The 26,706-nt window shown below is 42.9% G+C and overlaps 3 protein-coding genes across 8 annotated transcripts in view; all 3 read left to right on the forward strand.

Moving 5' to 3' along the window:
* Positions 1 to 340: 340 nt before the first annotated feature.
* On the forward strand, positions 341 to 6,989 carry mettl2a (methyltransferase 2A, methylcytidine). The gene is made up of 9 exons (XM_061748287.1): positions 341 to 521; positions 647 to 735; positions 1,192 to 1,439; positions 3,267 to 3,316; positions 3,577 to 3,637; positions 3,700 to 3,839; positions 5,453 to 5,559; positions 6,457 to 6,522; positions 6,657 to 6,989. The coding sequence occupies exons 1-9, from the start codon at positions 379 to 381 to the stop codon at positions 6,815 to 6,817; spliced, it is 1,065 nt and encodes a 354-aa protein (XP_061604271.1). The 5' UTR covers positions 341 to 378; the 3' UTR covers positions 6,818 to 6,989.
* Positions 6,990 to 7,134: 145 nt separating this feature from the next.
* On the forward strand, positions 7,135 to 19,045 carry tlk2 (tousled-like kinase 2). Of its 5 annotated transcripts, XR_009784633.1 has the most exons (22): positions 7,135 to 7,806; positions 8,807 to 8,889; positions 9,908 to 9,985; positions 10,073 to 10,142; positions 10,800 to 10,843; positions 10,947 to 11,045; positions 11,691 to 11,792; positions 11,891 to 11,983; positions 12,078 to 12,188; positions 12,286 to 12,422; positions 13,714 to 13,866; positions 13,958 to 14,024; positions 14,114 to 14,211; positions 14,334 to 14,415; positions 14,850 to 14,941; positions 15,028 to 15,117; positions 15,198 to 15,367; positions 16,219 to 16,357; positions 16,439 to 16,550; positions 17,033 to 17,140; positions 17,214 to 17,484; positions 18,909 to 19,045. XR_009784633.1 is itself a non-coding variant. In XM_061748282.1 (21 exons), the coding sequence occupies exons 2-21, from the start codon at positions 8,809 to 8,811 to the stop codon at positions 17,385 to 17,387; spliced, it is 2,100 nt and encodes a 699-aa protein (XP_061604266.1). In that variant the 5' UTR covers positions 7,135 to 7,806; positions 8,807 to 8,808; the 3' UTR covers positions 17,388 to 18,207. The 5 variants fall into 5 exon arrangements, 4 of the variants coding, with proteins under 4 accessions (XP_061604266.1, XP_061604267.1, XP_061604268.1 ...); XM_061748282.1 differs by lacking the exon at positions 18,909 to 19,045 and having other exon boundaries at positions 17,214 to 18,207; XM_061748283.1 differs by lacking the exon at positions 18,909 to 19,045 and having other exon boundaries at positions 11,697 to 11,792; positions 17,214 to 18,207.
* A 219-nt stretch (positions 19,046 to 19,264) lies between these two features.
* Positions 19,265 to 26,706, forward strand: part of mrc2 (mannose receptor, C type 2) — a 34,004-nt gene continuing 26,562 nt past the window's right edge. For both annotated transcript variants that reach the window (XM_061748280.1, XM_061748281.1), the window contains exon 1: positions 19,265 to 19,555. In XM_061748280.1, coding sequence (XP_061604264.1) covers positions 19,408 to 19,555 — 148 coding nt within the window. In that variant the 5' untranslated portion in view covers positions 19,265 to 19,407. The remainder of the gene's footprint in view (positions 19,556 to 26,706) is intronic.

The following is a 26,706-nucleotide window of genomic DNA, read 5'->3' on the forward strand; positions in this document are numbered from 1 at the left end:
CACTTGTGGAAAATGTCTCCCTCTACTGGATACATTGCAAACTTGTGCCTAATTGTCTGTGCAAGTCGTGATAAACTCGAGTCGAGTAGAAAACATGCTAAAAATTTCCAAGGTTGCTTGAGCGGATGTTTGAGGGATTTAATTAAGTGAAGGAAACTCTCCTAGTAGTCAGTTATCAAGTTTTGCATTGCGTAATATCACATCAGGGGCTATTATAAAACAATTATCAATCCGTAAAAAGGCTTTGTATTAGTATTTGCGCAACGTATTTTGTGGTACATTTACGAAATACTGTACTGTACAGTAAGATTGCTTCTTCAATTTCGGATAGTCTCTGAAAGCCTCACGCATTCACATCCGGGTGCGTCGTTTTCCAACATGGCGGCGCCCTACACGGCCGGTGATGGTGTCCACGAATCCACTTGCATTCTGTCACAATCATCCGCCGCGCACGAAAAGCGGCCTCAGTTCGGGACTCGTTTCCTGACGGACCCCCGACAGGTCTTCCAGCACAACGCGTGGTGGGTGAATTGTACCTGGAGAGTGAAGAACCGCCGGTGGCTTAAGATGCTGCTGCACCACCAATTATTATTAATAAACAGAAACGTCATCAAATACGATTTGAAGACCGTTAATGTGTCAACAGGGACAACGTGGAATGGACTGAGGAGCAAGAAGCAGCTGCAAAGAGCAAAGTACAAGAGAATAGTCAGCCGCTGCCTCCAGAGAAACAAGGTTGAACTTTGAATTTCAGTTTAGTTCATTCACGTGTTGGTCCCAACATTAGTGACACCTGGACCGTTCAATAGCTGTCAAAAAAAAAACAAAAAACGGTCAGGGGGATGTTTTTGTTTTGACAAAATATTAGGCAAACCACTCGTAATGATGTTATGTCAGTTATTTACCTTTGATAATAAATATTAATGGTGATATAGTAGTTGGCGGTGGTTGCACAACTTCACAATATTTTTAAACTTGATAGTCACTGCGTGATGAAATTGGAGTCGATGTTGACCGGTAGCTGATAATACTGTCATTTAAAATAATCACAGGAGGAGGCGTTGCGATAATCAAGATTCATATACAATCAACATCACATATATGGAATTTACACAGGACGTACACTACATGAAGTGTCTCAAACAGGCTGTTTGAGAGACGTAACCCCGCCTCTCACCTCGTCCCCCCTAGAGGACTTTGACAGCCGAGCGAACGAGTACTGGAATGACTTCTACACCATCCATGAGAACCGCTTCTTCAAAGACCGCCACTGGCTCTTCACCGAGTTCCCCGAACTGGCGCCAGCGTGCCTCCACGACCGACGTCCCTATCCCGATCGCCGTCACAGTCCTCAGTCCAGTTTGGTTCCAAGTGGCGATGTCGCCGCCTTCGAGGCGACCGACTTCCCGGGTTCTTCCGCCTCGTATCGTATTCTCGAGGTGAGCTGTGAGCTTTGGATGTGTTAACGTTGAAATGTCTCCATTCATTTCCTTAATTAGCCTGTAATTAATATGGATGGAATATACCTGGGAAATTGTGTTATTTAATATATAATAATCATATACAGTGTTCCCTCGCCACTTCGTGCTCGACGTTTTACGGCTTCAGTGCTTCGCGGGTTTTTCCAAAATATTCACCAAAAAATAAAAATGAAAAAATACAGCCATATCGGCAGCCATATTGCGGAAAGATGTGCAGGAGAGGTTTTCCTGCATGCCAAACCAAGAGATGAGTTGACTCAGAGGCTTTGTGAATGCGTGTACTGTACTGTACTGTGCATGCCACGGGCACTCATACAAGGCGCGTGATTGCTTCCCGGCGCGACATCGACCAATGAGAGCACGAGTGGATTCATCAGCAGACATAAGGACATGAGGATTTATTTTTAATAGATTTGTCACCTGAAAAGGGCCTCCCCTTTTAAGGTCCTTCTCCTGATGGACTGTGCAGGAGGCCATGCAACGGACCTGCAACATGACAGGGTGCAGATAGAGTTTCTGCCCCCGAACACCACATCTCTAATTCAGCCGATGGATCAAGGTGTCATTCGTGCCTTTACGGCACTCTACACTCGCTCCACGATGGAGGGCCTCATCTCGGCAGTTGACGACGACAATGAAGAATTCACCTTGAAAGCGTACTGGGGTCGTTACGACATTGCCTCATGTTTGTCTAATATCCAGCAAGCATTAAAGGACATGAAAAGTGAGACCATAAATTCTAGCTGGAAGAAATTGGTGGTGCACGACTATCCAGGCTTCACTCCTGACGAAGTTCATCACTCAGCGGTGGATATGGCGCTGAGGCTGGCTCGCATCATAAGGGATGAAAGATTTGTCGACATGACGGAAGAAGACGTCAGCGCCCTTATCGATTGCCACTCGGCCCCACTGACAAATGAAGACCTCCTTGAGATGACAAAGTCTGCAAGTGAGGAACAAAACGAAGAGGAAGACGAAGAAGAAACTGAAAAGCGTGACCTTACCTTGGGGAACCTGCAACAATTGTGCAACATGGCAAGGGCAATGCAACGCTTTGGACAATACTTTGACGACAATATGGTTCGAGCTGTCGAGTTTAGCAATCCCGTTGACGGGGTTATGTCCTTGTACAGGGGAATTTTGAAGCAAAAGAAAAAACAAAGACAACAACTACCCATCACCATGTTTTTCTCCAAGGTAAAAACCCCAGCTACACCGTCAGAAGAGTCTCCGAGTGAACCTAAAGCCTCTACGAGTCAATTGAGCGCATCTTCTCCACCACCAACACAAGCGTCTTCGCCTCTCTCAGAAGGCAATGTTGATGAATGTTAATTACTGTATAATAAATGTTAATTACTGTATAAGGTTTTATAATTACAGATTTAAGTAAATACATGTACTGTTGTAATCTTTGTCTCAAATATGTCAAGTATAAATACTGTTTACATATTTTAAACATTCTGGTACCCACATACACATACACGAAAATTCACCTTTCGCGGGGGGTTCTGGTCCCCATTAACTGCGAAAAACGAGGGATCACTGTACTACAATTTATGTTATTGTCTTATTTTTCATTAAATTATTCGAACATAAGGATTTATTTGTATTCACATGAATAAATACTAAAATCATATGACCAAATACAAATGTAAAGTTATTCATACATTTGATTAATATTAGTCCTTCATTAGTTTTTATTTTTGTAATTTATATTACCAGGTGTACCAAATGTAGTGGCCTGATTGTGTGGCGCTTAACACAAGCGAGGCTCTGTTTTGACAGGTCGGCTGTGGTGTTGGCAACACGGTTTTTCCCATCCTGAAGACCAACAAGTGAGAGTGGACGATATATAGTGCTACCTTGACTTGAATTCGGTCCGTGACCAATCCTGTAACTGAATTTATGGCGGCGTGTCAAATTTTAACTCGCAGCACTCAGCAAAAAAAAAAAAAAAAAAAAGACCAAGCGACAGCTCGTAACATGAAAAGAAATAGTTGGGGCACTCATAAGTCAAGGTACCACTCTATTTACATGTACAATTATTATATTTGCACTTTATTTTTGGTGAACCTTTTTTTATTTTTTGTGCCAGCAACCCAGGACTTTTTGTGTACTGCTGCGACTTCTCCAGCACCGCCGTGGACCTCGTCAAGGTGAGAGCGTGTCAATAAAATTGAATATCGAGTAAAAAAAACGTCAATCTCTCTCCTTCGAGGCTAACCCGGAGTACGACGCCGGACGCTGCTTGGCCTTCGTGTGCGACTTGAGCGACGACTGCGCGACCTACCCCGTGCCGGACGGAAGCCTTGACGTGGTGGTGCTCATCTTCGTGCTGTCGGCGTTGCATCCCGACAAGTATGGACGTCTTCCTTTTAGTCCAGGGCCCAGCAAAGTCTGGCCTGCGGGCCACTTACGGCCCGCTCCGTTCTTTAATCCAGCTCACCATGCATTTTCATTATCAATATTTCTGTAATAGTTGTTACATTCATTTAGCCATTTTTTCTTACATTTGGGTAATACAAATGTATTTATACATGTTTTTGTTTTTAATTGAATAATTGGTGAATTGATTTATTGTAAATGATCAAATATAATTTTAATTCCTTTTATGAAATAATCAGCCGATGGTTTAATATTCAAATTATATCATACTTCTAAATGAGTGAATTATTTTACTTTTTATTTGACTAATTTGTGTCGTTTAAATGTACATTTAAATGTTATTTGATTTGATTGCCCATCCATCCATCCATTTTCTTCTGCTGACCCTGGTTCAGGTCAGTAGGGCAGCAACCTAAGCAGAGAAGCCCAGACTTCCCTCTCCCCAGCCTTTTGGTTCAACTCTTCCAGGAGGAGCCTGAGGTGTTCCCATGCCAGTCAAGAGACATAACCTCTTTAGCGTGTCCAGGGGTCAGGAAAACCTCAACAGGGAGGCGTTCGAGAGTCATCCTAACCAGCTGCCCAAGACACTTCATCTGGTTCTTCTCTATGTAGAGGAGAAACGGCTCGACTCTGACCCTCCCCAAACGACCGAGCTTCTCACCCTGTCTTCAAGGGAGAGCCCGGACACCCTGCGGAGGAACCTCATTTCGGCCGCTTGCATCTGCAACCTCGTTCTTTCATTCACGACCCACAGCTCGTGACCATAGGTGAGGGTGGGAGTGTAGATTGACCAATAAATCGAGAGCTTTTTGCCCATTGGCTCAGCTCCTTCTTCACCGCGAAAGACGGGTGCAGAGTCTGCAGCACTGCTGATGCTGCACCGATCCGCCTGTCGATCGCAAGTCCAATTACAAGACCGCGAAGTTGATAATCAAACTGCAACTTTGGGTGTCCTGGCTGCCAAGTGCACATATGCACACCGTTATGCTTGAACATGGTGTTTGTCATGGACAATCCGTGACAAGCACAGAAGTCCAATAACGGACTCACTGTCGTTGCCCACATAAGCACTGAAGTCATCGCGCAGAACGAGGGGAGTCCCCAGCTGGAGTGCTCTCCAGCACCTCCTCCAAGGACTGCAAAAAAAGGTGGCTACTCCGAGCTGCTGTTTGGTGCAAAGGCACAAACAACACTCAGGACCCGTTGGGTTTCTCCTGACCCTTGCGTAGGTTTTTTTAAAAATGTTTATGGGTACTCTGGCTTCCTCCAACCTCCCCAAAACATGCATGTGTTCACTGAAGACTCTAAATTGTCCTTAAATGTTTTATCACTACATGCCCACATAACCTTAATGAGGCGAAGCGGTATAGGTGCATAGTCATGAATTATTTTACATTCATTAATTTGACTGTTTTGCGTATTTTTCATGCACATTTAAAATTTTCATTTTATTGTTTTTGGCTCGTCTGCAGATGACCAAGTCCATTTATCCATTAAAAATCAAATGTGCCCTTTGAGCACAAAAAGTTTGTCCCTTTATAGTCGTTTCGTAGGAAATGAATGTACTTGCTGCCTCTTTGTCTCAGGATGCGGGCATCCGTGAGCAGATTGGCACGGTTGCTAAAGCCCGGCGGGGTGATGCTGCTGCGGGACTACGGACGCTACGATATGGCACAGCTGCGCTTCAAAAAAGGTGAGCTACCATGATTCTGCGTATCAGGTAACTAGGAAATTTTAAACTTCACACATGCGACTGGCGGTTCTATCTGCCAACATCCCGTTTGAAGGCTCGTAGTGGCGAGGTACTCTTGAGCAGTTGTTGGAGTCGTCTTAGTGTCATTATGGACGTGCAATCAAAGGTTGAAAAAAGGTCAAATTGATTTGGGATTTAGTGTACAGTATTGCACTTGTGTGACAGTTAAACATGTTACTACAAACATTGCCTGTTCAGCTAAAAATAATGAAATAAAAATTAAAATAAATGTGATTATTTAATTTCAATGTTTTTATTTTCGTTTGTTCAAATGTAATTCTAAATTTGCAGAATATGGTGCGCTTGTAACATTAAAATTAAAACGTTTGAAATTTTTGGGGCGCTCAACATATGCGTCACACGTGACGCCTAGATTTATTGAGCTATTCGGTCTGCGGTAGGTAAACCATGGATAAAGCCAAGTCAAGAAAAGTTCCTGAAGAATGCAGAACGTTTAACGCCACATGAACTATATTAAAAAAAAAACATCACTCACACCTCACAGATGACAGCTCACAATTGTGTGTGAAAATGAAGGTGACTTCTACAACCCTGATGTGCTGACGCTATACACTGAGGTTCAGGAAAAATAAAATCACATTAACCAGGCAAAATAAATATTTTAATTGGCTCTTATTTTTGCCAATATATATTTTACATTGTTATGTGAAATGGACATTTTTAATTCAAGGTGACAACTGACTGCATGCTCCACATGTGATAAAATGATAGAACACTGAAGCAGATGACATTTTTGGTTTGCACTTTGATAATGACAAAGTCCTTGAATTATCAATAGATCATGTGTTTTATGATTTATTTATTTTTCCTCCCCAGGAAGGTGTCTGTCAGATAACTTTTACGTCCGTGGTGATGGAACCAGGGTGTACTTCTTTACGCAAGGTAACCCTTCCAGCTGTTGTGGTTGCAACTTTTGGCTTGTCCAATCAGGGGTTGCCACCGCAAATAAATGCATTTTTAATTTAATCTCCATACAATATATGATTACATTACATTGATGCGTTTCTTTGTTCTAGACGAGCTGCATGACTTATTCACTGAGGCCAGGCTGGAGAAGGTGCAGAACCTGGTGGACCGGAGGCTTCAGGTGAACCGCGGCAAGCAGCTCACTATGTACAGGGTGTGGATTCAGTGCAAATACCGACGGAACCCAGAGGAGAAACCCAACTCAGCTTGATACTAAGCCATTACTGCATTAACTGCCATCATGTGTCATTCTTTGCTATACACACCTGAGAAGTGTTTCTTGCCACCTGGATGCGTTTTTTTTAAGCAATATTTTGGAATATAAGGGCCTGATTTTAACCTTTTTGTACATGCAAAATGAATAAAATGGTCAATAAATTGTTTTTTTTTGTTCCTAATGGCATCAGTAAAAAACGTATTATGAGAGGAACGGCAACTTTTACATCACTATATCCACTGATCCTGTGCTTTGATTGCACTGTGTGCAGGTATGCTATTGGTGCACACGAGATTTGCAGGCGCAACAACTCAGTACTTGACACAATCTCACGAGACATTATGAGGTTTGGGTGATTATTGTTTACATTGCACACAAAAAAAAAAAAGAAACGCCATGAGAACAGAACCGAATCGATCCGGATTCAAGTGAAACGGCAACTTTTCAGGAGAGCAATTTTGGATTCTATACGAGGAAGGAAAACGACGTGCGGAGCCCAACTTTGTTTTGATCGTACTGGACCCGAAAAGCATCCCCGCCACAGGGGGAGGAAAAAAAAGTAGGGGTGAAGTGACGCCAGCTTTAAAGACATCATTTATACCTGGTGGAGAGCGGGGTGAAGTAATTCCAGGGTCGCCATCGTGTGGACGGGGAGTCGCGGTATCGCAACAGTTATGGTGCTCGGCGACGGGGACGTGAAGGGGATCCCCGCCTAAGGAGTGCTCAAAGGCGGGTCCGGGATACCCTCAGCTGCCGAGGCCTCCCGAGCGGAGGGGGCGGGGGGAGGGAATCCTTCGTCGGAATCCGGCCGTCATCCTTACCCCGAGTTTACCGCGCGACCCTCGCTTACAAGCGTCACGCGAGGCCCGAGGCTTTGGATGCGGCCTACCCCGGGAGGGACTGACGAGCACCGGGGGAAACAACGGGGACGCCACCCGGGGATTAACAGCAGGCTCGGAGGAGCAAGGAAAAGCTCGAGTGCAGTGAGTATCTCGCCCGGGGTTGTGGAGTGAAAGAAGAGAGGTGAAAGATGCTACATTGAGTTGAGCGTCGTGGCAGCAACATCTTGACAGCACTTGAGAGATGCTTCTTTTATGACACACGAGCTAACGCTAGCCGGCTGCCTTCATCTCGTCTCTCGCATTTCCATTAAACATTTTCACGGATATATTCACACACTGGCTCTTTATTACCTCTGTTTGCCTCGCTTGTTGGTATGCAACGCCGTAAAAAACTAAAATTTTAATGCAATTCATAATTCGTGTTAGCGTCAGTGTTGCTATGCTAACGGGGGGTGAGGGGGGGTCGTTTGTCAAGCTGGCTAACTATCTTGCTAGTCATTCCCAATCGTCAACATTACTCTATTATTTAGTCACTTTCCGAGTTACTTTATCTCCTCTGAGAATTAAATTCCCCCACGAATATACCTGTGTGCTTACTGTTGCACGAACATATGCAAGCCATAGGTGAGTGTATGTCAGATAATAGTGATACTACACAGTAGTCTTCATCTTTATCGTCGTGATACTGTGTCCTTTAAATATATATATATATATATATATATATATATATATATATATATATATATATACACATATGCACTTCAACTTCTGTACATTAGCCTGGCAGCTGTCCTCTGCCTGTATGACCTTTGATATGTAGCTTCAGCTGTATGTAACCTCGGCCTCCAATTTTAATGTCAGGCAGTTATCACGTGATGATGCCATTTCTCCCTCTTTTTAAATAATAATTCCAAAAGCAGTGCTTCCACACATCAGGCCTCCAACGGTGATGCATACCCTGTATATTTAAGAGTCAGTACAGAATAGATGGAAATATTTTGGGGTGACTCAGATGAACGATTATTATCCACAGCTGTGACTCATCGCAACCTGTGTTGCGAAATAATGATCTTGCCGCTTGATCGTATGGGACCCCGGCGACGGCGCCCCCTTCATCATTTGTGCTCTCTTGTCTCTGCAGCCATGATGGAAGAACTGCACAGCCTGGACCCCCGGCGGCAGGAGCTGCTGGAGGCTCGCTTCACCGGGGTCGGTGTGGCTAAGGTCGGTGGAAGCCTCTTGCTACTTAGGATTTTTGCCATGACATATCTCAGAGGTGTTGCTTTTTGTGGAGCGCTTCATATGTTTTTTTTTTGTTTGTTTGGGCTGCCGTGACATGACGTCTCCCCCCTCACTCATGATGTAGTGCTTGCATATGCAAGTGGCGGTGGCTGCCAAGAAGACCACAGACAGGATGGGAGTGCAAAGGGGGGAGGGAAGTACGGATGAAGTCCGAGGAGAAAGGCTGAAATAGTTGTACACCTGGTGCGATTGAGGCGGCCGTGGCGGTGTTGTTGACCCGTCTTCGCGGAAGGTGATTTTGGAACTGTTTCGTGCCAGCAGCGGGCTGCATGCCAACCGTAGGCAGAGCTTCAGCCCGGAGCGTGGCATGGCTGCCGGCGCCGCAGAGAAAATGGCGGCCTGTTGCCACCCTGCTTAACTATAGGTGCCGCATGTGATAATCAGGTGTATACTAATCAAAAGGAATAAGCCTTTTTGTGTTCTTTCCAAAAACGTGTTGATGTCACAATAAGCCTTATTTCTTGACCTTGATCTTCTTCACGTGGTTGGTCATGAAAGACATACATTTGAAGTTTTGTGTGGTTTAAATGCTGAGCAGTGAGCACTTTTTCCTGTCAAAAGAAGTCTGATGAAATGCCCAATAATTCCTAGCAAAAATGGCTAACAATTTTGTTTTTAAAGGTGACCGTGTAATACATCCTTGGCAGCATGCCTAATGTTGAGGGAGCCATTTTAGGGAGGGTTCAGTGAGAGAGCGCTCGTGTGCTCTGAATGGCAAAGTCGATCTCTCCCCACATTGGGCAGCGCCTGCGGAATTCTGATGTGATTCGTTTGAGCGACAAGCTGGCCGGGGAAGAGCAGAGGCATCACCCGGTCGCCCATAGCAACAAGGCAGCCTCAGCTTTTTACTTCCCACCAGTTTTTGCTCACAGCATCCAATTACAATGTGTTACATTCAAATGAACACAAGTCAGAGTGATAAAATGACTTCTCTTCCCAGGGCTCGGGCCAAAGTCAGAATGAGTCGTCCAACCAGAGTCTGTGCAGCGTCGGCTCACTCAGCGACAAAGAGCTTGAGGTTAGTAAGTCGTTCCTTCTGTTCTCTTGTTACTGGTATGGATACATTGAACACACACATTTAATGGACTCCCTTCACTCCCACCAGACACCAGAGAAAAAGGCAAATGACCAGAGGGTCCGGAAACGGAAAGCGGACCATTTTGATGGCAGCCAAGGTGAGGCTTCGTATTCCATCACACGAAAAATGAACACACCCCTGATACTGTTGCAGCTTTGTCTGATGTCAACCCAATAAATCAGTTCTAACTTACAATTAAATGGGAAAAAAAAAGAAAATCTATTAGTAGCAACTTGACAAGAGTTTCCAATAATTGCAGTCTATCAAAATGTTGATTCTGCTCTCATTTTCTGGCTGTGAAGCTGTGCTGAAAAGTCTTGGCTTTTGGTCCATAAACACTGGCGTATCCCAATTGTGCGTTAGACTCGGGACGCTGTACGGCTGTTGTGGCGTTCCCTGACGCCATTTTGCGGCGGTGTAACTGAATCTTGTTCATACTTTTAATTTTGGCTCGCAACACAAAGCAAAGAAACCACCGAGCGACAGTATGTAACTCAGAAAACTTGGAATCTGTGCACTCGTAAGTCAAGGTACCACTGTTTAAGATCACCTTGTTTATATTTACTCACAAATTTAGTGTGAAATCTGGGCCTGTTTAGTTCAACACAATGCCTATACAGTATTGTTTCAGGAATTGCAGAAAGACACACAGAGAATGTAAATAATTCTTTTCAGCGCGTGACGGCTGATGGTTGGAAATCACTGTTCTAGACAACGTGAACTGTCTCCTAACCATCTGAATCTTTCTTCTCAGGCAAAGCAGGAACAAGGGGACATAAAATTAGTGATTATTTTGAGGTGAGTGTCAAAAACCTCTCCTGTTGGGTTTACCAGGTTTCAACCTTTTCCCCCTCAAACACTTTCCTGTCCCTCTTCTTCTCTTTTCCTTCTCGCTGTCAAGTTTGCGGGAGGCAGCGGTCCCGGTACGAGCCCTGCCAGGGGGATCCCACCAGTGGTCCGCTCTTCCCCGCAGCACTCCCTCTCCAACCCGCCGGTCACGGTGAGCGTCGGTGCACTGTCCAACGCTTTCCATTCTGACCTGCCGTTTCTATTCTTCCACACTAACCATGAGGTCTCACATTGGGTTCTTTTGACATTTTTCCTACTATAGTTGCATGATAGTAGATCAACATTTCAACCCTTCCACTAAAACAAACGAGGTGCGTTCGAAGTGACAATAATGTGTCCTGCAATTTGCATTAGTTGTCGCCACTGTTTGCATTTTTATTGGGCGATGAACGTACACTTACTTATGTAAACAGTTACAGCATAGGCATTACCGCCACATTGAACGGCACATTTCCGTTACGTGGGCGACTGAGTGTATTACTTGTGACATTGTCACATGGGTTACGCAGCCAATCAGGTGCTTAAGTACCATAACAAGTGAAGTGAGCGCTATAGCAGCCTGATTATTATTATTTTTTAATTATTCTATTTTATTATATATTTTTATTTAATTTGTTACTTATTGTAGTGCCTTGACCAATGTCAGCTGCCGGACCAGGTATATTTGGCGGCGGGACAACAATGGTCCGCGGGTCGCTAGTTGCCGACCTCTGACGTATGGTGAAGCGGGGATGTTACTGCTGGAATAAGCACCACAAAAAAGCCGAATAAAGAGTGTGTTTTTTCTGTTTCCAAGGTACAGCAGGGAAGCCCGTCGTCGGTAGGCTCGGCCAACACGGAGCACTCGTCATGCTCTCTGAAACCCGTCGCCCTTTACCTGCTGCACAAAGCCACACAGGTACTGCCTAAGACCCTCACATTAATTAACATCCTACTACTTGATTCTCCTCTATTAACAAAGCACCCGTGGTTTTTTTTTTTTTCCCTCTAATGTAGTCTGACCTTACTATAGAGAGGCTAATCGCGATGGAGAACAACAAGAACTCCGATCTGGAGAAGAAGGAGGGACGCATCGACGATTTGCTGCGGGTACTAATCATTTTATCACGTCGTATCCCGCCCACTGGAAATGACTCGCACGTTCCTTTATAAACTTCAGCTTCGGCTTTCTTGTGTGCTCCAGGCTAACTGTGACCTGCGAAGACAGATCGACGAGCAGCAGAGGATGCTCGAGCGATATAAGGAGCGCTTGAATAAGTGTGTGACCATGTCCAAGAAGCTGCTGATTGAAAAAGTACATATCTGCTTATCTAAACCACTCGCTTCCTTCCCTCCGTGGCTTCCCACTGGGGATTTGTGATTGATTGCTCTGTGTTTGTTTCCTGTCGCAGTCCAAGCAGGAGAAGATGGCGTGCCGCGACAAAAGCATGCAGGACCGGCTACGGCTGGGTCACTTCACCACTGTCCGACACGGAGCGTCTTTCACCGAGCAGTGGACGGACGGCTACGCCTTCCAGAACCTCATCAAGTAAGCAACACTATGCGATTAGAACCACGCTAGGCTAATGTGTGAGAAGAGTATCATTAAGGGACGTCCAGCTCAATGTTCACAATAAACACACAAATGTGCTGAATGGAAGTCGTACACGAGTACACAACCTGAAAAACTGGGCCTAAGTTTGCTTCGTTTAATAACTTAAATAAATTCTGGTATGCAGTAGCAGGTAGAAAGACCTTCAAACACATCAAAACAAGCACACTGTCTATATGTACAGTCACTGGTCAGAGGAAATAGTTAAGACAATTAGGTCTTGCTAAGAATTAGGAATGCACTGATGCCACTTCTTTTGGACCGAGTACAAGCGCTTACATTTGTACGCCTATGCCGACTACCGATACTTGATAATGCCATTACGCCTTGCGATTGTGATGAAAATGTTTTATTTCAATCAGATTTTGTTCAAAACCGATCTTTTCTTGAACATAGCATGTTTAAAGGCCTCTTTATACTCCCGCGCGGCCGACAACGCCCGCATTGCAACACGTGACCGACGAATTGGCCCGCGCGGCCCGTCTGCGTAGCTTGTCGCGCACATGGCAAAAATTGTTGTTGCGCGTAGAACGCCGCTGAGATCATCTTTCGTGATTGGTCTGTTTTAGTCACATGCTGTGATGACGTACTCGGCGTGCCCCTTGGTTCTACATACCATCTATGCTGCCGCCTTCTTGATCAATTTTGCATCATAATTACACTGTTCTACGGTCGCCATTGTTGTATGTTAACTAAAGCATTCCACTGAAAATTACTTTATAATACTCGTATATATCTAAATGACTAGTGAAAAAACATTTCATTACTACAATATATGCTGTGACTGTCCAAGTTTGTATGACTGGGGACTTCCTTAACCCAAGTGATGACTTGCCTGAAACTTGAAGGTTAAAATTCGAGACTTGAGCCTGCCGCACACCGAGCGATGCCGTATAGCCTGACTGTCGCGCAGTTTGCGGGGTTCGGCAACTAGTTTTCACGAGTGGCTAACCATCCGCCACCAGTTTTGCTGCGATTGAAAATTGGAATTGCTGTTGCACAGTGTCACAACATAGCAGCTATAAGAGCCAATCAAAAATGTCACCCTTGTTTTTGTTTTTTTTTTGTTTGGTTTTTTTTGGCCTCGCTTCTCCATGACATGCGCGTACTCACGGCTGATCACGGGAAAGCCAGTAGACTAGCTGAAGGGAAAAAAGCACAAATGGACAAACGGTCCTTTTTCCATAATATATGCCATTTACGGTCTGTGTCTCTCTCTCCTTCCCAGACAACAGGAGCGCATCAACTCGCAGCGAGAAGACATCGAGAGACAACGCAAGTTGCTGGCCAAGCGGAAGCCGCCTTCCATGGCCCAGACGCCGCCGCCCAACCTGGAGCAGAACAAACGCAAGAGCAAAGCCAATGGCACAGAGAATGAAGCGTAAGAAAATGCTGTTCTTTTTTTAAAATAAATGGATGGATCTTCCCTTTTTTTATTTCAACTTTTTCTGGCTCTTGTTTGGTTCTTACAGGTTATCACAGGCAGAGTACCACGAGCAAGAGGAAATCTTCAAGTTAAGATTGGGGCATCTAAAGAAGGTAATGCTCAACTCGTGTTACATTCTAGTTATGCAAGCTGGCATGGGCGAGGGCACGCTGATGCCTCTTTTTGTCGTTTTTTTTCGCAGGAGGAGGCCGAGATCCAGGCGGAACTGGAGAGATTGGAGCGAGTCCGCAACCTGCACATTCGCGAGCTGAAAAGAATCCATAACGAGGATAACTCCCAGTAGGATTCTTCAGCGTGATGTCCTTTTTTTAAAAAAAAATTAAAATAATAATTTATTTATTTATTTATTTATATTAGCCTTGTCTGTTGCTACAATACTCACCTTCCTTTTGTGGTTACAGATTCAAAGATCACCCAACGCTAAACGACCGATACTTGCTTCTCCATTTACTCGGACGCGGGGGTTTCAGCGAAGTTTACAAGGTGAGCGAGCGTGTCATTAAGATGATGAGTTTGTACTTGAGACTTTGTGGAATCTGTCAACCACTAGACCACCACACCTCCGTCTCCAAAGCAGGAAGGGAAGCAAATTAAAAATAAAGTGGACCCCACATAATCGTGGTTCTGCTGAATTGTTTGTCTCCCCGCCATTTTTTTGTGTTTATTCTTTTGGGGGGAGACCAACCCCAAAAACACTTTTTGATGGTTTATCTTTATTAACTGAATTCTTATGAGGTACGACATAAGGTAACCATTGATGTCTCATGCAACTCTTGAATTCGGTTGAATATTTTTATTTTTGGACTTAAAAAAAGATTCCATCGTACGAGTTGTTCTCAGAACCCCTCCTTATTAAAGTATAAATGAGGACCTGGGTCTCAACTAAAAGTTTCTCCTAACTAAACTTCCTCTTTCAGGCCTTTGATTTAACAGAGCAAAGGTACGTGGCGGTCAAAATCCACCAGCTCAACAAAAACTGGAGGGACGAGAAAAAGGAAAACTACCACAAGTGAGTGATGCGCAACCACCACTCATTCCACCAACCACATGCCTCCATGTGTATCATGTGACCCGTCATGTGTCTGTTTGTTGCAGACACGCATGCAGAGAATATAGAATCCACAAAGAGCTTGACCACCCGCGAATAGTTAAACTCTACGACTACTTCTCGCTCGACACGGACTCGTGAGTCACTCCTTTTGCTTCCAAAGATGCAATTGTTAATTTTGAGGAGTTTTATCTTTATCCGGCCCATTTGCTGGCAGGTTTTGCACAGTTCTGGAGTACTGCGAGGGCAACGACCTGGACTTCTACTTGAAACAGCACAAGCTGATGTCCGAGAAGGAGGGTCGCTCTATCATCATGCAGATTGTTAACGCCCTCAAGTACCTCAACGAGATCCGGCCGCCCATCATCCACTACGACCTTAAACCCGGTGGGCGTTACTCAATGTTCTCATCAGTGCCATTAGTGTAGCTACTGTTTTTTGTTTGTTTGCTTTTATGTCCAAGGAAGCAGCATCACAGATTTCATCAGGGGCAGAGTTCCCCCACCAATAGATGCTGCTTGAGGGTTTTTTTGTTTTTTTTGTATTGTTTTTTCTTCCTCTTCTCCCCCCCCCCCCCCCCCCCCCCCCCCCAGGTAAGCAGCATCACAGATTTTAGTAGGGAGGGAAATCTCTCCCAACTAAAATCTCTGATACTGCGTGAGGATTTTTTTTTTATGTCAATGAAATTAGCATTACAGATTTTGGTGGGGAGAGAGTTCCAGAGATTGGGGAACTGCCTTACTACTAAAATCTGTGATGCTACTTGAGTTTTTTTTTTTTTTTTTTGCGCAAAATGTCCCGGGAAGCAATGTTATTTGGGAAGAGTTCCCCCACATCTGGATGCTGCTTGATGAGTTTAAAAAAAAAAAAACTGTTGCGTGCACCTTGGCCTCTGAGGAGTAGTGTGGTGCATGAATGGAGATATACTCAGATTAAGAAAAAAGTAAGAAGAAAAATACAGTTTAACACGATGTATGTCTGTCGTGGTTAGGTTTGGCAAGACTTGTAAACAACACATTTAGCTATTCCTCGATAGTCATTTTTTTTGAAGCGGACAAGACAGAGCCGTATTTCTGGCAACGCGGAAGATGACGTGCAAACTAAAGACCCCATTATCCCTTGAAATTCTGTTAAGCTTCATTGGGTCCAATTAAAGGTGAAATCTAAATTATGTAATCGAATTTATTATTATAGTTGGTGTTATAATTAGCGTTTAAATGTCAAATAATCCCATTCAGGCAATATCCTGCTTGTGAACGGCACGGCGTGCGGCGAGATCAAGATCACGGACTTCGGCCTGTCCAAGATTATGGATGACGACAGCTACAACTCTGTCGACGGCATGGAGCTCACCTCGCAGGGAGCCGGCACATACTGGTGAGGTGACGGCTCAAGGGCATGAAAATGGGCTTTTCTTTCTTTCTTTTTATTCTGTTCTCATGCCGTCGTCACCTTCAGGTACCTGCCGCCCGAGTGTTTTGTAGTCGGAAAAGAGCCGCCCAAAATCTCCAACAAGGTGGATGTGTGGTCCGTGGGAGTAATTTTCTACCAGTGCTTGTATGGCCGCAAGGTAAGGAACACAATTCAACACGAAACTTCAGTTTTCAAATGAAGTTTGTTATGATTAGTGCAAATCTGTCATATCGCTGGTAAAATATTGCAGTATCCTATCATGGGATATACTGTGGTTTCCTCCCTTTGAAAGGAAATTGTAGTACTTCATCATTACAAGCCTAAATTATATTTAGTCGATTATTCCCATTTGGCCAGGTCTAAACAGTAGTAGCGAAGCTCCCTTTTGGCTAGTTATAATTTTAAATGTATTTTTGGGCCCATTTAAAAGGCTCGCGAGGCACCCTCTGGCTCGTCATAGACGTGCAGCAAGGCTGCCTTTGGGCCAGTCATAAACGTAGTGCCGCTCCCTTTCGCCCAGTCATGAATGGCAGCAACTCATGGTGACAACAAGATTGGCAATTTAACACCAAGACTGACGTTTAACGGAACGGCTTTCCAAATAGTGAGACCACGCTTTTCCTTTTCTTTTCTGTGAAGCCTTTCGGCCACAACCAGTCTCAGCAGGACATCCTGCAGGAGAACACTATCCTGAAGGCCACAGATGTGCAGTTCCCGCCCAAACCAGTTGTCACGCCGGAAGCCAAGGTAAGGAAGATTTCCTCTCCTGGCTTTTCGTTTTCGTTTTTATCTTCACATTTTGGCACTTGTGCTCCGGCAGGCATTCATCCGGCGCTGTTTAGTGTACCGGAAGGAGGACCGCATCGACGTGCACCAACTATCCAACGACCCTTTCCTCATGCCGCACATCCGCAAGTCTGTGGCATCCTCTGGCAACTCTGCCATGGCGGTGGCCTCCACGTCTAGCTCCTCCAACAGCAGCGCCTCCAACTGAGACCCCCACCCCACCATCACCACGACACAGCCTCCTTCTCATAGCATCCATCTTGAGGAGGAAAAGACAACTTGTCCTCACCTGTCCACTGCTGGTGGTAGGCGTCAAAGCCCACCTTCGCTCCTGGGCTTTGGCGTTTCGGGGTTTTCTGCTGAAAAAACAAAACAAAAAAAAGTATCCTAATGCTTCAGCTTGGCCATAAGGACGAGACTGTTTTGTCCACTCCCTTACTCGCAAACCCATGCTTGAGCCCTCTCTGGTGGACGTTTTTTGCATTACAAGTCAGCCCCCCCCCCCACCGGCACAGCATAGAAGTCCCAGAATTTGTGTGTGTTTGTGTATGCGCGATGAGAGGAGGCCATTACACACACGCCTTCTCTCTGCCATCCCCCCGTCAGCCCTGTGACCAAAGCTTTTAACCAGATGGTGGCGCTGTTCCTCCTCGGTTCTCCACAGAAATGCTTGACATGGAGTGGAAGCACTGAGGAACGCCCCCCGCCCACCTCCACGCGACCCTCATCTCCTTTGACATTTTTGGGAAGAGCAAAACCATTTTTAAGGAGAAAACGTTTTTTGTTTTTCCTCAAGTTGCCTTTAATTAGAGCTTACTGTTTTGTTGACCTGCTCTACTTCTACCCCCCCATTCTCTTCCCCTTCACGAACACACATATTTATTTAGTTATGTTTGAATTCAATTTCTGGCCATTTTAAAATGAAAGGAACTTATTGACCTTCCAGTACTTTTCTTGCGGAGGGCGTGGGGGGGGGGGTTGAGCCTGACCCGGACGTTGCATAAACCATTAAAAACTATTGTTTCAAACATGTGCTGCAACTTTATTAATTTATTAGTCTGACTTAAACAAAACAGTGTTTACCCTAATATAACGACAAGATGCTTGTGAAATGCTGTATTTAAATGTGTTTATTGAGTTTTACATATGCAGGAAGAAGTTGGGGGGGGGGGGGGGCGGGGGTGAGTGGTAAGATTGGGAATAATATTAATGAGTGATATGTCGCCTTCCTAAGAGGATCTGTGCAAATGTTGCTTAGTAGGTGGTATCCGGGTAATCCGGCCATGTCTGTTTTGCTCTAGCTATCCTGATGTCGCCTTCGAGGACAGTCTGAAATCAGCTTTCCTCGCAAATCGACTGAGTGATAGCTCCAAATGTCCTCACACGTTTGTTGGGCGGGGGGTGTCCACTGTAATACTAGTGCCGCTTATTCAGTCACACTTAGTCATGGAATGAATTAAACTCGTATCTCAAGGCACCACTCTACTGCAGTACTTTTAAAAGACTTTTTTTTATTTTAAGGAAAACGTAGCAGTATGAGAATTGTGTAGTTTTTTTTTTATTTTATTTTTTTTACATTATATCACATTTTATTACAATATAATATTGCAAAAAATATAGTAACGATGTTGTACGACCATAAAGTGATATGTTTGTTTGTTTTTCCAGAAAAAAAATACTTTTTCAGAGAAAAGTCATTTATTTAGGAAAATTGTCTGTCTGTCTACAGGCACCTCCGTTAACATCAATGATGGGACCAGTCTACATCCGGGACGAGACCAGTCGGTCAGATAATTAGAAACGGCTCTCACGGTGAGGTACAATGCAACCCTCCTACAAAACACAACTACAATAATCGTACCAGAAATGAACATTGCTATATAACGGCAGAGTCGTTCGAAGATTGTCACGAAAACGCTGCGCGCAGGTTCCGAGTTAGGAAGTGTCCGGCGAGTTGCGGCTTCTCACGGCGGCCGCTGGGGGTCCTCAGGCATTATTTTGGGAGCCACGCAAACGCGCACACACAAAATTGATGCAACTCCATTCATTTGCTCGCGTGAGAGAAGCAGACGACCCAAACTCTTTCTGAGCGGAACATTTGTGTCACTTTTTCACACACACCCCACAAGCCCCCACCCCCCCTCCCACTCTGTGTGTGTGTTTGCACCCCCCGACCATTCCTTTTGCATGCGTGCGCGCGCGCGTGCGCGTGGGCTGCAGCTGAGAGCATGCACGGCGACGACGGCGAGCGGCACCGAGACTCAACCACGACGGGGGCAAAATGGACCGCTCGGCACCATTTACTCCACCGATGCACTTTGTGTTCACTGCTGCTGCTGCTGCTGCTCGGCGTGGACGTGACGTGGAGCGCCACGGGTGAGCCTTGCACTTCGTGTATTTGCTCTACGTGTCATTCGTATCTTGAAGATTAAGCGCACTAAGGGGGTTTTATTGGTTGGATTTAAAAATTATTATTATTTTTTAGTGTTTTATTGTGGATTCGCTGCTTTTTGCTTTGCCACGAACCAAAAAAGTCCGAGAGTGAGTGGAACCAGATGTGCAAGAAAGAAAGGAGAGAGAGAAAAAAAAAAGAAAAGAAACGAGGTGTGTGTGTGCGTGTGTGTGTGTGTGGGCGTGCGTGATCTTAGTTGGCGTGTTTTGCTGCGCTATGGGCAAAATATGGCCCGTGGGCCACATACGGCCCGCACTGTTCTTTGAGCCTCCGAGCATTTACAGTTAAACTCATAAATGTACACACCCTGGCAGAATTTGTGTAATATTGTCACTTTTGGGGCACTGACAACTGAACGGGAGAATATCTCATTATTTTCTTCTGTTTAATGATCGTGCTATTCCGAAACGCTTTATAGTGGAATTTGAATCCCATGAAACTAAAAGTTTGTTTTGCCTGATCACTAATGTTTTCTTTAAAGAAACTAACACATCGTACAAATTCTGCCGTGGTGTGTAAACTTGTGAGAACAACAGTACATTATCAAAAGTCCTGTCATATTTGTTGTGTAACTGAACTCCCCCCTAAAATTGCCTATTTAAAATGTATTTATTCATGTTTTAATTTTATTTGTACTCATTCATCTAATTCGCTGCTTATTATCACAAATAATCAAATAAAATGATACTGTAATCCCTCATTTATTGCGGGGGTTATATTCCAGACCATCCCCGCAATAGACAAAATCCAAGTAGTGAGCAAGTATTTATTTTATGATTTATAAACAGTAGATTTTAAAGCTTCAAGCATTTACAGTAATACAAACATACAGTATAAGCATGTGAGTTGTGGTCATTTTTTGTCCACATGGGGTCACCATCCTCACATGCCATACTGTAGTATCTGTAACATTGAATGTGTACCTGCCTTTAAAAGGTGGGCCTGGTTTGTTGAGTGACATGGAAGGGAGCGAATGACGTTGTACAGCTGGCTAGCTGTTAACTGGCTAAAGCGCTAGCCACTACACGCATTGAGTGACGGCGTCATCGGCAACTCCTGTAAGAATGTGCTTGTGTTTACGATATTTTGTGACTGTTCAAATTATGCGATTGAGAGCGCACCAGTGGTGTTTCCATTCTCCCTCTATCCTAACCACCTGTTACAGATTACAATACGTTCTAAACTGGCAGTGGTAGGCTATATTCAATTAGCCAAGGATGTTTCCATTACCATACAAATGATCGCGAACTTTGGACATTCTCTGTGTTTTTACACTCTTTCGTCCTGGCTCGCGCTTATTGCTACGTGAGTCTGCAGTAACAGTCCGTGTGGAAAAATAATCACTGCAAAATCCTGCGTTACAGTGAATAATCCGCAATATAAGTATGATGAAAATAATCTGGATGCACTGCTTTTTTGTGGGGGTTGATTTGAGAGCGACGTGGTGGAGTGACTCGTCATTTCCAGTCGCGACCCCCCCCCCCCCTCCAACGCCCCTGCGGCCAGATGTGACCTTCCGCTTACATTAACAGCCCGCTCATGTGTGATCGGCGGCTTTATTGGGGCACGAAATCAATAATTTCATTAACACTTTACAGGGCGCAAACTCAAAATGACTATAGTATTGTATTGTGCAGCATAGTGTGGAGTGGTTAGTACATCGGCCTCACAGTCCAGAGGTTCTGGGTTCGAATCCGGGCTCCGACCTTCCTGTGTGGAATTGATTAGATTAATTGAAGGCTGAAAATTGTCCGTAGGTGTGAATGTGATTGTGAATAGTTGTGTATCCATGTGGGAGAGATGGGTCACTTTGGATGTTCGCTGAGCCCTCTGCCGTTGGGATTGTTCTGATTGTCAGTGTGGCTGCAAAATGCAAATCAGCAACCCACCCCACCTCTATTCTCTCCTCTCGGGCTGCCGGGATGAGGTCGAAAAATTCAGGGCGCTCTGGATTGCCTCCGAGGCGAGACCACCGTAAAACACACAACAACGCACACGCAGCAGGCTGGAATTTCCTGTCTGTTTGTTGTCGGTCACTCCGTCACATACACGACGAAATGATAAGTTAGGCTCGCATTGACAATGGACAAAAAGACTACTACAATAAACTCCTCATCTTACTACAAAGACAGTTGATGTTGATTAACGTTGTTTATTTCAAGAAAAAAAGTTGTAATTTTATTTTCCAAGAAACTCTGAATAATATGAAATTAAATTTGTAGTTTTCCATTAAAAAGTTGTAATATTGTGAGAATAAAGTTGAGCCAATGTCATACTATTGCAATATTAACGTTAGAAAATGGTTGTAATATTATGGTATTTAAGTCAAATTCTTGTTAAAGGGAGAAATGAGAAAAATGTCAGTTCCATTTGTTCTTCAAAACAGCACATTCGTCTCATGAGATTACAACTTTTTATTGAAATAACTGATGAAGATATCTAAAGATAAAAAGACATTATTGTCAAAATATTTCATTTTGTAAAATTACGACTTTCATTTTGTAAAATTATGACTTTATTCTTGCAATAATAGTACTACATTTACCCCAAAAATGCAAGTTTAATCTATTTTCACATAAGATTATTCTTGAAATATGATTTTTATATATTTTTTTAAGAAAAAGATAGAATTTTATTCTCAGAATGTTACTTTTTTCGAGGGAAAAAAGACTTTAATCTCTTAATACCCTGACTTTTATTTTCTCCTTAGAATGAGACTTCATTCTTGTAACATTACACCTTTAGCTGTGTTATACAACTTCTTTCTTGGAAAAACTGTCTTTAATCTCCTAAAATATTAACTTTTCTCAGAAGAAAACTTATTTTTCTCCTTAAGACTTTGTTCTTGTAATATTATGACTCTTTTTTTCTGTAATATAATACAACTATTCTCTAATTATTTTGAATTCTTTCTTATAGAAAAAAAATTCTGACTTTTTCTTGGAAAAATGACTATTCTCCAATCAACTTTATTCTTCCAAAAAAAAATCTACTAAGACTAGTTTTTATTTTCTCTAAAGAAATGTGACTACTTTCACCATATTATAACTTTGAAAAAAAACAACTATAATCTCAACTTCTTTTCGTAAAAAGATTTTTTTTCTTGTACTGTGTTTTTGTCCAAAGAAATAAAATGTTATGCTTTCAAGCTTATGAATACTTTCCTTGACAAAAATACTCTCCTAATATACTTCTTTCAACAACTTCTTATTTGAAAAATTATTTTTTCTTGTAAAATTATGAATTTATTCTTATGTGGCTACTTCCTTGGAAAAAAAAAACTTTATTCTCCTTCTATATCTTTTTTTTTTTTTTTTACTTATTTCAGAAGACCAAGATTTTATGCTTGTACATTTATAACTTTGTTTTGGGTAAAAAAATACTACTTAATCCTGGCAATATTTCCACTTCCCTCATATACAAAATGACTGTATTCTCCTAATATATCAGATTTTTCTTTTTTCCTGAAAAAAGGGCTTTTAATAATAAATGTTGTTCTTGTAAAAAAAAAAAAAAATCCAACTTTATTCTCTCAATCTTCTTCTTGAAAAGAAGAAACAATCTCCTAATATATCAACTTTTGGGGGAAACAGTACACCATTTTTTTCTCCTAAGATTCTTACTGTGTTTTTTTAAATGAATTTTTGTGGCAAAGTTTAATCCCTAAAATATTTTTTTAACAATTGAAAAAAAAAAACTTTTCTCTCATAATCTTATAACTTTAATTTAGTAATATTTAGCCATTTTATGTAAAACTTTAATTACCTTACACTACTGTTGGTATCCCAACCTAAGGGTACCAAAAAGTGACATGCTCGAGATGAACTGTTTTGGTATCCTTCGTAAATGTTGACAATGGGGGGGGGGGGGGGGAAACCACCCCCAAAAAACCCTGTGCGGGGTCATAAAGTGAAGCGATGTGTTCTTGTGGCTGAAAGGAGGCTTAAAATCAGAATGCTAATTGTCACTGGGAGTTAAAACCACAGGCGCTGCACTAAATCACATGCCATCCTCACAATAGGACTGGTCCTTTTCGGGCTCCGCCGGTGCCTGCGGGAACGCTTTCACACCGCAGTCGTCGCGGGGAGGCTCGGGAATGACACGGCGTGCGGAATTCACCGGACGAACCCCGTCGCTACATCTGCGTTCGCAGTACGTGAAGCGCGACGCGGTGCGATGCTGACGTCGGAGGCGGCCAGTGGGGTTGGGGCGCGTCGCCATTCTGCCCTGGAAGCAGGTGGAGGTGGGAGGGGCAAGTCCTGATGAACTTTGAGCCGCGGAAGTGAGCGTGGGCCAAACATTCGCCCCGTCGCCATTCCTTCCCGGAAGCCTAGGAGACGTTTGGGTGACAACATTTTAGATGTTGTGTAATAAATGGGACTCGCGCCGCTTTGGTGGCGCCGCGTGGCGTGACTCATTGCAGCTGCTTTCCGTAATTCTCCAATAACTAACAAGACTTTTTTTTTTCTTCCCCTTTTTCATCTGCACACCCTGTCCAAAAGATGACAACATGGCTTTGTTCTGCACTCACAATAAAAAGCTTAACATAAGATGACAAGAATACTTACATGGGAAGGTCTTCCCGAAAAATATGAGAGGCACTATTGAAAATATATACTTTTTAAATTATACTACAATAAGTGTTTTGTATAGAAAAAAAAATCAGATTTGTATTGTGAATTTTTTTGCAAATAGAGTCATATTTTATCAAGAAAACAAACAATGTTTAATATTATGTGTATAGTTGTGTGTGTTTTTTTTTTTTTTTTTTTTAAGAAAAGTTTTTTTTTTTATACAAATAATATATATTTTTGGTATTGTTTTTTTTATTTTAGTGGGAAAAAAATAGTAATGTTAAGAGAATAAAGTCAGAAGGCCATAATATTATTAAAATAAAGACCTATTTATTTTAGAATTAAAAAGTTTTCAAAAAGTGCAGTATTGATATAAATTTATATATTTTATATAAAGCTGTATTTTTCAACAAAATATCTGTATTTTGCCTGAAAAAAAAGCAGTAATATTACTTTTTTTTTAAAGAAAAAAAATCATACCATTATTAAAATCGTCATATTTTAGAAAAAAAGTAGGTTTTGTAAAAATGAAATTACAGTTATTTTGTTGAGGGAAAATTAATTGTGTAATATTTTGTTTGTTCATTTATTTAGTTTCACTTGGATGGGATTTAAATCTCGTTTTTTTCTGTAAAAAAAAATAAAAATTGTACAGAAATAAAGATTTATTTTTCAACAAGATACGTTTCTGTGGACAACTTCATTGATGCGTTGCAATACCCCGCCCCAAATCAAAAATAATCAAATATAACAGGAAAATTTTAGTCTGGTCTCATGTCAGACAGTCAAGAAAAAAAAGCGTACACTGGCGACGTTTTTGAACACGACTGTACATTTGCAATAAAGAGGTATTGTTTTGAAAAAAAGTTATGACATTACATTTTAGTTTGGGGGGAGAGAAAATGTTTGACTTTTAGGAAAATCATGTATTTGTATGAGGACAAATGTGTAATATAAGAATAAAGCATCATAAGCAGTCATTAGACATTTTGAACGGGTACTGTTAAAGTTTTGAAATAAGGCTTTGGTTAGCTCTTATTTGGTTGCTCTGTATTTCATCATCTGTTTGAGTTTTTTTATTGCTTTCCTCCTGTCACCCCCCCTCAAATCCCCCCCAGCTTGTCGGCCAGCGCTCAGAGGAGCCGTCCCAAACTTCTGCCATTGAAGAATTTCAAAAGCTTATTGGGCTCTCGGGAGATCTTTGCAATTATATATTATTTTCTTTCTTGTAACCTTTCCACATTGCTGTCTCTTGAAGTTTTTTGCTCTGAATTGCTTTTTGTCAGCTGCGGCTCCTTCTTTTGACAAGCGTTTGCCTGTCCCGGTTATCGCCGGTCCATTGAACACGACACAGGTACGCCCAAATTGTATCTTGGAAAATATTAGCACCCGCCACCAGCGAGTCTGATTGACACAAACATCGGGATGCAGGTGACAGAATGCATGAAAATCAATAAACATCACGCTGTGAATGGACAGCGAGTCAGCCATCAGCGAGTTTTCAGAATTCTGCCGTAGAAAATTCACCCCATTGCCAGCAAATGTTCATTGTTCATTCTACTAAACACATTGGTGACGCATCATTGTGAAAGTTGTGAGATGACAAAGTTTGACAATTCGCTATAAAACACAGATAGTATTAGAAAATACAGTGGTGCCTTGACTTATGAAACTCAACTTCGTAACTCAATTTACCCGTACTATATATGTATATATATATAAATTTAGTTTTTTATTTCCCCATAGTACGGGTAAATTGATTTTTTTTTATTTCCCCCATTGAAATGACATGAAATCCCATTAAGCTGTCCCAGACCCACAAAAAACAGCATTTTTCAAATACATTTTTTAAAGTCTATTTACTGTATGTACTGTAGTATCGGTGTGTTGGATGTGGGCCTTTAAGGGGTGTGACCTAATGAGTGACATCACACAGTCTGTGTGTGAGCGTCTGGGCGGGAGTTGTGGTCTACAGCAGCTCCTTAAGGTTGAAGATTGGGCTTTGCTTTTGACTGTCAAACTGTAATTAAATCTCCGCACAGATGAACACATCTCCGACGAAATCGGTGTAACCAGCTAAAATGCGAGCCTGAACCCACTGGTGGGTGGGCATCCCATTTAGGCCACGCCCTAAAATGATTTGCCTTTGAAAAACAAAATTCAAATAAACTACAAAAGATGAAAGGAAAGTGGGACTAGCAGACCTTGCGTGTTGGTCGTTTCCCGCAGAGATTGCAGGCTGCCTTTATGGTGCGACTTTATTGTCTCAAGAGGAGGCTAATTGGGGGGCTTCAGAGGGGCTTCAGAGGGGTATGTGTTACAAGCAAGTAAGTGGCGAAGCGGTGATGGTTCCCATGCCTCCCCACTTCCTGGCCTCTCGCAGGAGCCTGCTGGGTCGGAATGCCGAGGGTCACACTTTGGCTTCTTTTCTGCGGCACCTCTCGCACACTGCATTTGTGCGTATATTGGAATATGTGTATGATAGTTTAGCATTTGAAACC

Source organism: Phyllopteryx taeniolatus, chromosome 16, assembly GCF_024500385.1.
Source record: "Phyllopteryx taeniolatus isolate TA_2022b chromosome 16, UOR_Ptae_1.2, whole genome shotgun sequence".
In the NCBI taxonomy this organism is placed as follows: domain Eukaryota; kingdom Metazoa; phylum Chordata; class Actinopteri; order Syngnathiformes; family Syngnathidae; genus Phyllopteryx; species Phyllopteryx taeniolatus.